This window comes from Ctenopharyngodon idella, chromosome 3 (genome assembly GCF_019924925.1).
Source record: "Ctenopharyngodon idella isolate HZGC_01 chromosome 3, HZGC01, whole genome shotgun sequence".
NCBI lineage: Eukaryota > Metazoa > Chordata > Actinopteri > Cypriniformes > Xenocyprididae > Ctenopharyngodon > Ctenopharyngodon idella.
Window position 1 is genome coordinate 3,010,821 of NC_067222.1, and position 16,401 is coordinate 3,027,221.

Here is a 16,401-nt window from a genome sequence, read left to right on the forward strand (position 1 = left end):
TACAGACATGTTTAGAAATTAAGGCAAAAATAGCATTACAAAAATGGCCATAGCATAATTTATTGTGTACATATATTGCACATACTGCGAATGTGAATAGATGTACACATATATATACATTCACAGAATGAGTTTTCCATGACAGCAGATTTCTAGTTCCCAGCATGCTTTGCTTCTGACTGTTAAAGGAGAGTATATGTTAAAATTAAGTGTTATTTCATGTGTTTTTCATGTGTTCAATATTATTATAAAGGGGAAATCTGTTAGTGTTTGATGTTCTATTATTTTGGAATTTAAAAGGGTTTCTGGTATATCTGCATTTTTGGCATTACCATTGTGCTGAAGAGTAGAGCCTGTGGTTAGGGTGACGACTGGCCAAGCACTATACAATAGTTTATTTAAAAAGCAATGCTTGTGCTCTCTTCAGCACAGCGATAATCTCTTTCCTAAATACATTAGTACATGCAGGTGTGCTTGTGCTATTGTTAACTAGTTAAATATGAAACATCTATAATGTAAATAATTATGAAAGTTTGTTATATATGTCTATATATGTGTATATATACTGCATGAGTAATACATGTTCAATATATTTATACACATGCAGTACCATATCTTATCACATGTGCATCTATATGTTGTAAAATGTATGACTGAATATACAGTTACATACATTATGATATATAAGTATATTGGCACATCAATATATGAAAGTATCAATTCCTTATGTATTTTTTAATATATTGTAATATATTTACACAATATATTATTCTGTATATTTTCTAATATACCATTAAATCATTTAATATATTGATCATACATATATTTGGAAATATATTTTCTTTGCATAAGGGAAAGTGGTGTAAAAAATGTACAAATAATATAAACCGGTTCATGAGGGACAAGTTGTTCTATTGAAAGAGTTCAACTCAGTATATGCTGAGTCATAACACAAATTCGCATGGCTCAGTGCAGATGGCTCTGTTATTATATAAACTCTTCTGCAGTTGCCCTAGAAATTCAGGTCAGTGTTCAAAGTGCATTGCAGAAGATTAATTGATACAAATTCAAGAAAGCAGCAATATTTGCAATTATAATTAGGGTTAGCGTAAATGTTATTTTAATTAGCTTAACTTTGACAGTTGTTTTAAAAATTACCTCATTTGGCACTGATCCCATGTGCCTTTGTTTTTGAGCAAAGTTTACCCTCTTCTCTCTTATGGCTCCTCCTTTCCTTACAGAATACATAATAGCAAGACTGAAACCCACATCAAACCTAAACAAGTGATTGATCTGTGCATGTGAACAGTAGATCTTTCTGACTATGGCTTTAATAGATGTGTTACTCTCACTAGGCTCCAGCACAGGTACAATACTTGCCCTGCTGATGTTTTTGGTTATTTTTCTGTTCTCCATAAGCTCCAGATCTCAGGATGAGGGAAAATATCCTCCAGGACCCAAACCACTGCCACTGCTGGGGAACCTGCACATGCTCGACCTCAAGAAAACCTACTTGAGCCTATGGGAGGTGAGCAATAATGTTTAAATCAGATTATTTGACCTACTGTATTCTACATTTAATTGTTTAGCAGATGCTTTTATCCAAAGCGACTTACAAATGTTGAGAACAATAGAACCAATGGTAACACTTTACATTAAGGTTCCCTTTGTAAAGGGTTTATAAAGGTGTTTGTTAATAAGTAATAAGTCATTTACAAATGCATTATAAATCATTAATAATGCAGTTATAAATGCATGCATAAAAAGGGCGACTTTAATGCAATACCTGCCAAATAGTGAGCCGTTTTTAACTCACATGTTATAAATGCTTAATAAATGTATTAATTAACACTTATTTAACTCAAAACCAGATTCCTGGTTTATTTCATGATGCAGCAAAAACTGACTATCATAATTAGACTGAAGGGTGTTGTATTTGTGCTTTTCTTATTAATATCTCATGACTGCCACTTTTCTTACTATGTTGCTTACCAGAAGTTTCTGTCTTACCCATGATACTCTCCAAAAAGGTCCTGATGCCTATCCACAGCAGTGTATAAAACCTGATTTCTTGTTTTTTAAATATGAAATTCCAACTTTATTTTGAAAATAAAACAAAAGATAATAACCATAACTTGATTAGATATTAATAATAAAAAATGTAATTCCAGTATTAGTTACCTGTGAACCTTAATGTAGGGTGGACACTTGTGAACCATTTATTCATGAGTTATAAACATTAATAACCTGTGAAAGTGAACCTTAATGTAAAGTGAAAACCTGTGAACCATTTATTAATGAGTTATAAACATTAATAACCTGTGAAAGTGAACCTTAATGTAAAGTGGAAACCTGTGAACCATTTATTAATGAGTTATAAACATTAATAACCTGTGAAAGTGAACCTTAATGTAAAGTGAACACATGTGAACCATTTATTAATGAGTTATAAACATTAATAACCTGTGAAAGTGAACCTTAATGTAAAGTGAACACATGTGAACCATTTATTAATGAATTATAAACATTAATAACCTGTGAAAGTGAACCTTAATGTAAAGTGGAAACCTGTGAACCATTTATTAATGAGTTATAAACATTAATAACCTGTGAAAGTGAACCTTAATGTAAAGTGGAAACCTGTGAACCATTTATTAATGAGTTATAAACATTAATAACCTGTGAAAGTGAACCTTAATGTAAAGTGGAAACCTGTGAACCATTTATTAATGAGTTATGAACATTAATAACCTGTGAAAGTGAACCTTAATGTAAAGTGGAAACCTGTGAACCATTTATTCATGAGTTATAAACATTAATAACCTGTGAAAGTGAACCTTAATGTAAAGTGGAAACCTGTGAACCATTTATTAATGAGTTATAAACATTAATAACCTGTGAAAGTGAACCTTAATGTAAAGTGGAAACCTGTGAACCATTTATTCATGAGTTATGAACATTAATAACCTGTGAAAGTGAACCTTAATGTAAAGTGAACACATGTGAACCATTTATTAATGAGTTATAAACATTAATAACCTGTGAAAGTGAACCTTAATGTAAAGTGGAAACCTGTGAACCATTTATTAATAAGTTTCAAAAATTAATAACCTGTGAAAGTGAATCTTAATGTAAAGTGAACACATGTGAATCATGCATTTATTAATTATTAATGTACACACAGAAGATAGTATTTTTTTCTGATGAAATATTTTATTTTTGATGCATGTATTAGTAAACAACTTTAAACTTGAAACAAAAAAGTTTAAACTTTTCTTTTACAGCACAAAATTACAGAGCATGACTTCTCATGAAAAGTGGCTTATGCAAGTAAACTCAAATTAAAACATTTAGAGAAGCAATCAAGTATTCCAAAAAAGATAATAAGCATCACATCTATAAGCCAAACATATTTGATACAAGCTGAATAAAGGCACCTAAATATGTATTATTTTATTTAACAGTTGTGTAAATCATTAAATCAATGACCAAATGCACCGTTAACAGAACATTAGCATATTTGATGATGATATCATGATAAAGGCCACCATAACTTGAGGATATTTGGCTTTGGCCATCCGCACTTCAGTAACGTACCTGCGCGGGAGGGCGGGAGCGCCGGAGCGGTTATAACACAGCGATTACACAAATAACATAAACACTAGAAAAACATAGTCTGCGATTTCACCTCAGTTAGCTTACCCATCAAATCAGTAAACACAAATTTTCACTTCAAAGCATGTTGGAACAGTACTGTGTGACTTCTTCTCGTGGTAGCTGCGCCACTTCTTCTCATGAAAGTGGCAAGGCTTTATTGGATGCTCACTAGCGCCAACTCCTGTCATGCCAGAATTAACACGCATAGTGATGAGAACCTGAAAGAGTATAATAAAGTATATAGCCTACTACTACAACTACTACTACTACTTATTATTATTATTATTATTATTATTATTATTAGAAGAAGAAGAAGAAGAAGACATTGCTTATTATACATTATTGTCACACTTGGTTGTAAAGAGCAGTGAGGAAGCAGGAATTAGATGTAGCATTTTTTTATCATGAAGATAACTGAACTAAAAAATGTAGGAGAACAAACTATAGTAAGCTATAGTAATAGAAAACTAGACGTGACAATAATATATTAGGCTATACTTTATATACTCTTTCAGGTCACATCACTCTTTCAGGGTTACATCACTAAGCATGCGTGTTCTGGCGTGTGACAGGAGTTGGCGCTAGTGAGCATCCAATAAAGCCTTGCCACTTTCATGAGAAGAAGTGGCGCAGTTACCAGTATTGTTCCGACATGCTCTGAAGTGAAATTTTGTGTTTTACGTTACTGATTTGATGGGTAAGCTAACTGAAGTGACATTGCAGACTATGTTTTTCAAGTGTTTATATTATAATCGCTGTGTTAGTTTGTATATTATATGTGTAATCGCTGTGTTGGTTTGTAGTTATATTAAACAAATAACCGCTCCGGCGCTCCCGCTTCTGTCGTGCGCAGGTACTGTATGAATGGCCAAATACTAAAGTTACAGTATCCTTTATCATAATATCAAGAATAATTATGAATTGCTTATTAATATTTCAACAATAAAATATGTCACCAGGAAAAAAAAAAGATCTTCTGTGTGTGCTTTAATAAATACACTTTTTACATTAAGGTTCACTTTCACAGGTTATTAATGTTTATAACTCATTAATAAATGGTTCACATGTGTTCACTTTACAGCAAGGTTCACTTTCACAGGTTATTAATGTTTATAAGTCAGTAATAAATGGTTCACAGGTTTCCGCTTTACATTAAGGTTCACTTTCACAGGTTATTAATGTTCATAACTCATTAATAAATGGTTCACAGGTTTCCACTTTACATTAAGGTTCACTTTCACAAGTTATTAATGTTAATAACTCATTAATAAATGGTTCACAGGTTTCCACTTTACATTAAGGTTCACTTTCACAGGTTATTAATGTTTATAACTCATTAATAAATGGTTCACATGTGTTCACTTTACATTAAGGTTCACTTTCACAGGTTATTAATGTTTATAACTCATTAATAAATGGTTCACATGTGTTCACTTTACATTAAGGTTCACTTTCACAGGTTATTAATGTTTATAACTCATTAATAAATGGTTCACATGTGTTCACTTTACATTAAGGTTCACTTTCACAGGTTATTAATGTTTATAACTCATTAATAAATGGTTCACAGGTTTCCACTTTACATTAAGGTTCACTTTCACAGGTTATTAATGTTTATAACTCATTAATAAATGGTTCACAGGGTTCCACTTTACATTAAGGTTCACTTTTACAGGTTATTAATGTTCATAACTCATGAATAAATGGTTCACATGTGTTCACTTTACATTAAGGTTCACTTTCACAGGTTATTAATGTTCATAACTCATTAATAAATGGTTCACATGTGTTCACTTTACATTAAGGTTCACTTTCACAGGTTATTAATGTTTATAACTCATTAATAAATGGTTCACAGGTTTCCACTTTACATTAAGGTTCACTTTCACAGGTTATTAATGTTTATAACTCATTAATAAATGGTTCACATGTGTTCACTTTACATTAAGGTTCACTTTTACAGGTTATTAATGTTTATAACTCATTAATAAATGGTTCACAGGTTTCCACTTTACATTAAGGTTCACTTTCACAGGTTATTAATGTTCATAACTCACTAATAAATGGTTCACAGGTTTCCACTTTACATTAAGGTTCACTTTCACAGGTTATTAATGTTCATAACTCATTAATAAATGGTTCACAAGTGTCCACCCTACATTAAGGTTCACAGGTAACTAATACTGGAATTAAATTTTTCATTATTAATATCTAATCAAGTTATTATCTTTTGTTTTATTTTCAAAATAAAGTTGGAATTTCATCATTAAAAAACAAGAAATCAGTTTTTATACACTGCTGTGGATAGGCATCATGACCTTTTTGGAGAGTATCATGGGTAAGACAGAAACTTCTGGTAAGCAACATAGTAAGAAAAGTGGCAGTCATAAGATATTAATAAGAAAAGCACAAATACAACACCCTTCAGTCTAATTATGATAGTCAATTTTTGCTGCATCATGAAATAAAGCAGGAATCTGGTTTTGAGTTAAATAAGTGTTAATAAATACATTTATTAAGCATTTATAACATGTGAGTTAAAAACGGCTCACTATTTGGCAGGTATTGCATCAAAGTCGCCCTTTTTATTCATGCAGTTATAACTGCATTATTAATGATTTATAATGCATTTGTAAATGACTTATTACTCATTAACAAACACCTTTATTAACCCTTTACAAAGGGAACCTTAATGTAAAGTGTTACCGAACCAATCAAACAAACAATAGGGCAACAATATGCAAGTGCTATGACTAGTCCCAGTTTGTCTAGCACAGTACACGTAGCAAGTTTTTTTTAATAAATAAAAAATAAGTAAGTGTTAGTATAAATGGGTCAAGTGTTGAAGAAAAAGACGTGTCTTTAATTGTTTCTTGAAAATGTCTAAAGCATCTGGACGGCACAAGTAGTGAGTTTAGGTATAGGGATGCAGAGCCAGTGGTTGTCATGTGGACAAACATCACTGTCTTGAATTTGATGCGAGCAGGCAATTGGCAACCAGTGCAAACTGAAGAAGAGAGGTGTGACGTGCACTCTCTTCGGCTCATTAAAGACCACTCTTGCTGCAGCATTCACTGCAAAATCCCTGGTGTTAAGTTAACACTGCTCTGTGTTCATATGGGAACCACCAGCAGAGTGCTAAAAGTAACACTGAAGCAGTGTTAGAGTTAATTAAATAATTAAGTGATTAATTGAGTGATGATTGAGCATTATTGAAAACACCTGATGATAACAAGTAGAATCACTGAAGAAAAAAAAAAAAAAAGAACTACAACTGACTTTCACAACCTTAGACTGCAAATAAAAGACAATAAATCTCTCAAGATCTCAGCAAAGGATGATTAACCAACTCCACAAACAGCATTACCAGCTTCACTTATTACAAACCAGTTTGCCTTTGTTTCTTTAATGAGTGCACAAATGTTCTTGTTGAAGATTAACAGAGGTTTAGATGTTGATGATTTATTGAAAATAGTAGTTTGGTTTGCCACCATTATGGTGATCAGTGCTTGCATTAGTTGGGCAGTTTGACTTGATTTTGTGACATTAGGTGTTCTCTGGCTCAGACTGTTTGATATGTACCAAGACGGTATTGGTCGTGAAAAATTCAAATCTGTTAATGAATAGTAACCAGCTTTGGTCAGAGATGAGACTTGTGAATCAGTCCATTTTATGATAATGAAAAGAATATCATTGTCGTTAAAAACCAACAACACCTGCTTATCTTTGTTTACAGCTTCCTTTCCAACGAACTGTGTTTTGACAAACGCGCTGTTTAAGACCACAAACTGACATTAAAAAAGAACCAAGAGCCCAACTTAAGAAAACACTGATCATCACAATGGTGACATAAACAGAACTATTATTTTCAATAAAACATCACCAAAAATTCTGTAGACATATGACAGAAATAAGTCAAAAACTGGTTGGTAATAGGTGAAGCTGGTAATGCTGTTTGGAGTTTTTTTTTATCATCCTTGCTGAGATTTTGAGAGATTTAATGTCTTCTTTTATCTTCAGTTGATTTCATAAGGCTGTGACTGGAAGTCAGTTGTGGATTTTGCTGTGTAGTTGCAAAGTTTTGACAGTGCGTGGAAAGACTGCCTAGAGAGCATTACAATAGTCCGGTGTGGATAGAACAAGCGCTTGGACAAGATGTGTAGCATTCTTCAATAGGAATGGCAGTCATAATACATATAATGCAAATTTGCAGGACAAGGCAGTCCTAGCAATGTGGTCTGTGAATTTTAACTGATCATCAGTCACAACTACAAAGTTTCAGGCTGTCCTAGATGGAGTTATGGTTGACGAACCTAGCTGAATGGAGAAGTTGTGATGAAGTGTTTTGGGTTGGCTGAGACCACAAGCAGTTCTGTTTCTGCAAGGTTGAGTTGAAGATAGTGGTCCTTCATCCAGCAAGAAATGTCTGTCAGGCAGGCTGAGATGTGAGCAGCTACCGTCGGATCATCTGGCTGGAAAGAGAGGTAGAGTTGTGTCATCAGCATATCAGTGATAGGAAAAACCATGTTTCTGAATGACAGATCCTAGTGATGACATGTAGAAGGAAAAGAGAAGTGGTCCAAGCACTGAGCCCTGAGGCACCCCAGTAGCTAAATGTTTTAATATTATGCTAGTAAACAGACATACTCTGTAAAATCGAATTAGTAAATCTTATTTAAAAAAGCATGCAAACCGATTGCTTTAAAACCTAGGTGAAATAGCAATAGTGTGTTGTGCTGACAAATGTTTAGTTAGTGTAGTTCACATACTGTACATGAGAGTTCAATAACTACTGTAAATGCTGTATTATTCATGCGAGGCCATTAGTTGGCGGTCACTTTGTAAAGAAACACTACGCACCTTTAGACTGAACACGTAATACATATGCGCATGACGTCACCATTTTCACAAATTTGCATTTTTGTAGTTTACATGGAGCTGATAATGGTATCATTTTCAAAAATTTGCACTTAAACTAATTTTCAAAAGTTTTCATTTCAGGCTCCAAAAACACCATTGTCATGTAAATGAACAGCCAAAATGCATAAAAAGTTTTCCATTTTTAGTTGAAAATTGTATTCTTAAATCTATAGATTTAGAAAAAGTTTATGAATGGTTCTGAGATGATAGATAGATAGATAGATAGATAGATAGATAGATAGATAGATAGATAGATAGATAGATAGATAGATAGATAGATAGATAGATAGATAGATAGATTGATTGATTGATTGATTTTGGCTTTTCCTCAGCCTTATCTTTTCTGTCTTGCAGCTGTCAAAGCAATATGGGTCAGTTTACACTGTGCACTTTGGCCCCAAAAAAGTGGTAATATTATCCGGATACAAGACCGTCAAACAGGCACTTGTGAACCTTTCAGAGGAGTTTGGAGACAGAGATATCACACCCATATTCCATGATTTCAACCAGGGATATGGTAAGAAGACTTCACATCTTCAGATGATCAATTACTAAGCTGTGGTTGCCAGTAATGTACTGTTAATACTGTTAATAGTACCTTGAAAGTTAAATGAAAGTGAACTTATTTAATTTGAGTCAAAATATTTCTAAATATAAAATTAAACTGCATACATTGCTCAAAATAATTAAAAACATGACTTTAACTTAAATCTTAGTCAGGAGACGGTCAACACCGCTGCTCATTTCCCATGTTATAATATCAGGCTATCAGCTAACTTCAACATTTAGGACATTTAAAACTATTTTTTAGCTCAAAACTCACTTTTAGACACCAGCCAGTGTTTGAAATAACTTCCTTGCGATCCGATAGCAGTTCTGATCACCGTATGAGGCAGAAATATATTTATATGTGATGCTAAAGGCTACTTACTTATGCTAACCATTGTGATGATAAACATATCTTTATGGAAAATACCAGAAACTGCTTGAAGAACATAGACGAGTGATATATAATTATAATTTTGTATTTATTTGGTCTCTTCCCTGCATGTGCCTTTGTTGACTAATGCTTCCGCTTGTATGTCATAAAAAACATGCACTCTGGTTAACTTATATAACTCATAACTCCTGTTTTCTTCCTGTGAGCTTCCTCTGTTGTTACCAGTACAGTGATACGGGAGAGATCGCTCAAACCTCCTTAGATCGCATAATTTCTTGGAAAATGAATAGAAATTCTTACTCTTTTCAAAGAAATGTGACGTAAACATATGACATTTTATCAATATTTTTCTAAATGTGTAAGCCTTTGGACTTAAAAGCCTTGATGGAGTTGTTTTGTGCATTCTTGTGATTGCAAATAAATGAAAGCAGGTGCAAATGAATAGTTATATGTGTTTTCTTTTTACGTGAAATAGTAAATACCAGTTTGATTCAGCACGATTGATGTGCACTCCAGACAATTAATTAATAAATTGCTGTAACTGTAACATTTTTTATTGTAAAACATTGGCCAAATATTGATGCTGGAATCTTAAGTCTTTAAGTAAAGACCAAATGTTGGCAGAATCACTGAAGGAAAGAGACACCAAGAACAGAAAAAAAGAGGAGATGAGCAGAAACAGCAACTACAACTGACTTCCACCAACAGCCTTATATTAAAATCAACTGAAGATAATAAAATAAGACATTAAATCTCTCAAGATCTCAGCAGAAAATTAAACAACTCCACAAACAGCATGCTTCACTTATTACTAACCAATCTGACTTTTTTCTGTCATATATCTACAACAGTTCTTATTGAGAATTAACAGAGGTTTAGATGTTAATGTTTTATTGAAAATGTCTCATTTGAAGTCACAATTATGGCAATCAGTGTTTTCTTTAGTTGGGTTCTTGACCCTTGACTTTTTAACATGAGTGTTGTTTTTTTTTCTGGTGACTGTAACTTTGTGTTTATAAGTCATGTTTATGTAAAAAAAAAAAAAAAAAAAAAGACGAGAAAATCTGACCAGGAGATGTTAGCTAGTTATTGATGATCACATAATTATCATGAACTGAACCTTTTTTTTGTTTATTTTTTTGGTATATTACATGTTCAGATATTCATACAACAAAATATTCTGAGGGGCATGACAAAATGTGAAAACTGTGAAAATAATTACCAAAGATGCTGGCGGTTGGTGGCAACTTAAAAAAAAACATTAAAAAAATAAAACAAAACAAAAAAACACTGGCGGGGAAAAAGTTAATACACTTAAATTTCATATTATCACCACTATATGATACTACAGAAAAATATCAAACAATGTTACAGCAATCAGTTATTATGAAGGATTTTTAAACACATACTGTTTAACTACTGCATAACTTAGACATGCATAGACATCAACAGTCAGTGTATGAATCTCAACAATGATTAAATTAAGAATATTTAAAATAGATCTCTGAGTTCTGAGCATTACAAAACAGGCTACTAAAAAGTCACAACAAAAACAACAGCAAAAATAAAAGAAAATAGTCAGACAGTTCAGCTGCATAAATTATTCATGCCACGATGAGTTTTGTACGGTGGCCAAGAGAGCTCAACACGCTGCAACTGAAACACACACACACACACACACACACACACACACACACACACTAACGCAAATAGAAAAAACACCAGCAAATTAAGAAAACATCTTCATCAGTTTGACAACACGTGCTGCGAATGCTCACAATGCAACAAAATACAGAAACTCACTGCAGATAGCACACAAATGTTTCAAGGCGACCCTGACAAGTGACAAACCTGGCTAGGACATGCTACTATACTAATAGTAATAATAATAAAAAATAGTAACAACACATCACAGTTACACACCAACTAACCCTTCGCAAAGACCCGCCCCCTTCAGTTACTGTTGCTTTGTCCGACAAGCCATGGTGCTGTCACGCCACACAGAGTGAAAAATACATTGTGGATATACATTTTGTGTCGTGACAGATTGCTTTAGTGCCTCAGCTCAAGCGGCTCGTGAACCGATCATCTCTTCCTACTAGTTCATTTATAACATCAAATAAACATGAGTGAACATCAGAAGGAATGTTGTTTCAAACGCAGAACGACGTCAGTACACACCATTTTTCAAGTTCAAGTCCACAGAGGTTGATCTTCTAACTTCTGACTGCTTTGTCAGACAAAATGGTGGATTCGGCGTTATGATTGGTTAGATCGCTTGGTGAAGGGTCAATTAAAAGCCCAACTATAGCAAACATTATAATGGTGATTTCATACAAAAGATTTAATGCCTTCTTTTATCTTTAGTTGATTTCATCTAAGGCTGTGGCTGGAAGTCAGTTGTAGTTATTGTGTTTCTGCTCATCTCTTTTCTGTTCAGTGATTCTGCTTGGTGTTCCGCAGGTGTTCATTCACTGAATTCACTCAGTTCTTTACTTTGCCAAGTGGACTATATTAGTAAACTAATGTAGAGAATAGTGAATGTGGGTATAGGGTATAATTTGGGACACGGCCTCTGAGTGTTGACTTTGAGAGCTGTTAATTCACAGTATATTGCTGTAAGCTGCTTTCTCAAAAACAACAAATATTACCCAGAATGCATTGTTTTCTACTATATATTACTATTCTAATGGAAAATGGTATGTATTTTTTACAGTGTATATTGGTGCAAATAAAACAAATGTAATATATATATATACATATATATATTATATTATAGATAGAAATGTGAGGTACACTTTTTTTGGACTAATAAATTATTCCTCTCTAGGGATTTTGTTTTCTAATGGTGAAAACTGGAGAGAAATGAGACGTTTTGCTCTCTTGAACCTGCGAGACTTCGGAATGGGAAAGAAAAGAAGTGAAGAGATTATCATTGAAGAATCGCAATATTTAAAAGAGGAAATTGAGAAGTTTGAAGGTAAAATTGTAAATTACAAGGAAAAGATGATGATGTGACAAACTGATTTAGTATTAACATCTTGTTCACCCATACACAGGAAAACCATTTGATACAACTCTGCCAATAGCCATGGCTATTTCAAACGTCATCTCTGCCATTGTCTACAGCACCAGATTTGAGTACAGCGACACTCAGTTACATAACATGGTCAGACGACCGTACGAAAACATGAGGATGACTGGATCAACTTCAATTCAGGTACCAAAACATTTCTATACAATCTACCAATAATTCATACTCTGACTGTCATTTTTAATTATTCAAGAAGTACAGTAGAGATGTATTGTTTATAATTCATAATTTTGGAGTATGTGTCATGGTGTATGTTCAGTGTTCAATGGTACAATATTATTATTTGCAATTCTGCTTGTTTGTAGCTCTACAACATGTTTCCGTGGCTTCGTCCTTTTGTGTCGAATCAGAAACTTATTGTGAATAACGTCAGAGAAGCGTTCAAACAAACCAAGGAACTATTAAATGGTCTGAAGAAGACTCTGAACCCTCAGGAGCCCAGAGGAATCGTTGATTCTTTCCTCATACGACAGCAGAAGGACAAGGTACTGTTTATATGTTTAAATCAAGTAATTTCACAATTACATTTTTAATGTTCTGAAATCAAATTTTTTTGACTGTCACCATCATGACTTCTGCAGGAATCTGGAAAAACAGACTCTTTGTACCATTCAATGAATTTATATTGTACAATAAACAACCTGTTTTCTGCTGGTACTGACACTACGGCCACAACGCTACGCTGGAGTCTTCTGCTCATGGCCAAATACCCTGAAATACAAGGTATAGCTGCAAATGACCATCTTAATGCATGCATTTAAACACTCAGAAAAAAAATTGGTGCAGAAACAGTTCTCACTCAGAAATTGCTAGAAAAATACAGTAATAATTAATAATAACAAAGAGATGGCAAGTTACACTGAATAGATTTGAAGTAGATAGTACTTTGAAGTAGATAGTAATAGTACTGTTATATAATCTTATAATGTGGTCTAACTTCCTGTAAATGTAACTAAGCCAAGGTCCAAGGTGAGCTTGACCGAGTGATTGGTGGGCGTCAAGTACTGGTGGAGGACAGGAAGAACTTGCCTTACACAGATGCTGTGATTCATGAAACACAGAGACTGGCAAACATAATACCCATTACTCCCCCCCATCAGACCACCTGTGATGTTCACCTGAACGGATACCTCATCAAGAAGGTCTGGCTCCAATAAGAACATGCAATGTTCTTGATTATGTGTTTCCACCATTTATCACTGATCATTTGTGTTGCCTTATGCAGGGTACCAGTGTGTTCCCACTACTGGTATCTGTATTGAGGGATGAAAATGAGTGGGAAACTCCTGACAGCTTCAACCCAGGACATTTCCTGAATAAGCAGGGCCAGTTTGTAAAAAAGGATGCTTTTATGCCCTTCTCTGCAGGTGCAGTGGACTTTAAATTCACTAATTATATTATGCCATCACAGGTGATTTTTGTTAATTGTTTACTTATTGTTTTTCTCAGGACGCAGGGTTTGTCTTGGAGAAAGTTTGGCCAGGATGGAGCTCTTTCTATTCTTCACCTTCCTCCTTCAACATTTCCGCTTCACTCCTCCTCCTGGAGTTTCTGAAGATGAGCTGGATCTCACACCAGCGGTGGGCTTCACCCTGAACCCGGCCCCACACAAACTGTGTGCAGTGAAACGGTTGTAACATTATATATGCCGTTAAATTTAATCTTTTGTGTGTGTGTGTGTTTGTGTTTTCCATTAAAACAGTAATATACCATAGAAAACAATGCATTCTTGTTAATATTTGTCATGTTCGACAAAGTAGCCTACAGGAATATGTGAATTAATAGCACTCAACATCACCATTATGGTGATCAGTGTTTGTCTTAGTTGGGTTTTTGACACTTGACTTTTCAACATTAGGTGTTTTTTGGATTTTGTAACTGTAGGTTTGTAGACTTGTTAGGCCTTTTCCTAGGGCAGGAAAAAAGCCAAAAGGAAGACTGAGTGAATGAGATTGGCATGTTGTCATAATGCCTAGGGATGTGAATCTTTGGGTAGACAGCAAATTGATTCGATTCACGATTCATAGGTGTTCTATTCAATTCAAGAACGATTTTTGCTAATTCAGAACGATTTGATTCGAGACGATTCGCATTTTTATATGCATTCATTAGGGTTATTGAAATGCTTTCCCCAATGTGTTTTAGTCAGGGTGCGAATTACACAGCGGCCTTCAGGAGGTCAGAGAGTAAGGGCAAAAAACAACCTTTTGTACATTGTTAATGTACGTTCATGTTAGTTCTTAATGAAGCTCTATAACTTTATTTCAATAGCCTAAAAATTAGCATTTGTAGAAATGTACAAAAGCCAAAAATTTAAAAGGATTTAAAAGTATTGTTAGTTCATGTTAACTATAGTGCAGGATAGTGTTAATGGCTACACAACCTTATTAAAGTGTTCCAGGTACATTAAACATATTAATGCTTACATGGAGAGAGTACCTTAGAATATCATGCACTTTCCCAACTAATCCTAAACTAACTTTTCTTCACGGAATAGTTATAAAAGCCATCTTTGTTCTCTTTATACGGAACATTTTCCTTATGGTGATTCTGAAAGAAAACGCGCTAGGTTTATACTGTTGCTATAGGAACGAACACAACTTTATGTGCATCTGATTGACAGATAAACCGCGCGCTCTTATTTCAGTGTTGTTAATGTTGTAGTTATTTCAGCAGATTCCTTCGCACATTCAGTTTAACAACATTAAGTTAAATTTAATTTATCATTCATTGGAACTGTGCGTATGCATTTAGACACTTACATTATGTGTTTGGTCCGTCCATGCAATGAATGTGCGCCCTTGAATAAGTGGGGTTTTAACGTTACTTCAACTGCTCAGGTAATGTCAATGGTATGACCCATTTCCGTAAAACAACGGTGACATTTCCACTCAATGAAAGCGTTTTATTTCAATATTAGTGACCACGCAATGACTTGGCAGCTTTATCAATGGCTTGAGCGGTTTGACTCAGGACTATAGACTGTCATCTGCTCATATGAATAGCAGTGGCCTTCCTTAAGAAAGCTCAAATGTGGTTATGTGTTGGTTATAGTATCTCTGTGATTCTACAGCATGAGATCCAACAATGTTTTGGTAACAGTTATTTTGAAGAATTTTTAAAAACATCTACTGCACAAAACATTTTGTGGTACTGCATCATTCAGACATCAAGAATCAGCATATAAATCTCAAAAATGCTGACAATCAAAAATGAGTTGAAAATGAAAAGTTAACTTGAGTTTTAATGTAGGAAAATGTTCTGGGAACAAAAATAAATCTTGCTGCTGAAAACATTACTAGAAAAAAAAAATAGCTAGGAAGGCACTAATCTAAAAATAAATAAACACTGAATGTGTTTCCAATGGAACACAAAAAATTGTCCTGTAAATGAACGGTAAAATACTGGCAAAAAAAAAGGCAGTAATTCACTGTTTATTGCACAGTTCTTTACCTTACTTTAGAAGTATGTTACTGTTGAAATAAATGCAAAAAATATTCAGTGATAACATTGTTAGAACATTATTATCAAGTTTTTAGCAGACACTCAATGTGGACAACTCCGCAAACAGCATTACCAGCTTCAGCATTATTACAAACCAGATTGACTCTATTTCTGTAATACTTATTGGGAATTAACAGAGGTTTAGATGTTGATGTTTCATTTAAAATGTTTCATTTAAAGTCACCATTATGGCAATCAGTGTTAGCGTTAGTTGGACTCTTGACCCTTGACTTTTTAACATTTTTCTCTGGCTTCTGTAACTGTGTGTTTATAAGAGACGTTCGTT

The 16,401-nt window shown here is 34.0% G+C and overlaps 1 protein-coding gene across 1 annotated transcript; it reads left to right on the forward strand.

Moving 5' to 3' along the window:
* Window positions 1-1,254: 1,254 nt before the first annotated feature.
* Window positions 1,255-14,333, forward strand: LOC127508492 (cytochrome P450 2K6-like). Its single transcript, XM_051886518.1, has 9 exons — window positions 1,255-1,528; window positions 8,932-9,094; window positions 12,348-12,497; window positions 12,577-12,737; window positions 12,917-13,096; window positions 13,193-13,334; window positions 13,569-13,753; window positions 13,837-13,978; window positions 14,061-14,333. The coding sequence occupies exons 1-9, from the start codon at window positions 1,325-1,327 to the stop codon at window positions 14,246-14,248; spliced, it is 1,515 nt and encodes a 504-aa protein (XP_051742478.1). The 5' UTR covers window positions 1,255-1,324; the 3' UTR covers window positions 14,249-14,333.
* The last annotated feature ends 2,068 nt before the right edge of the window (window positions 14,334-16,401 follow it).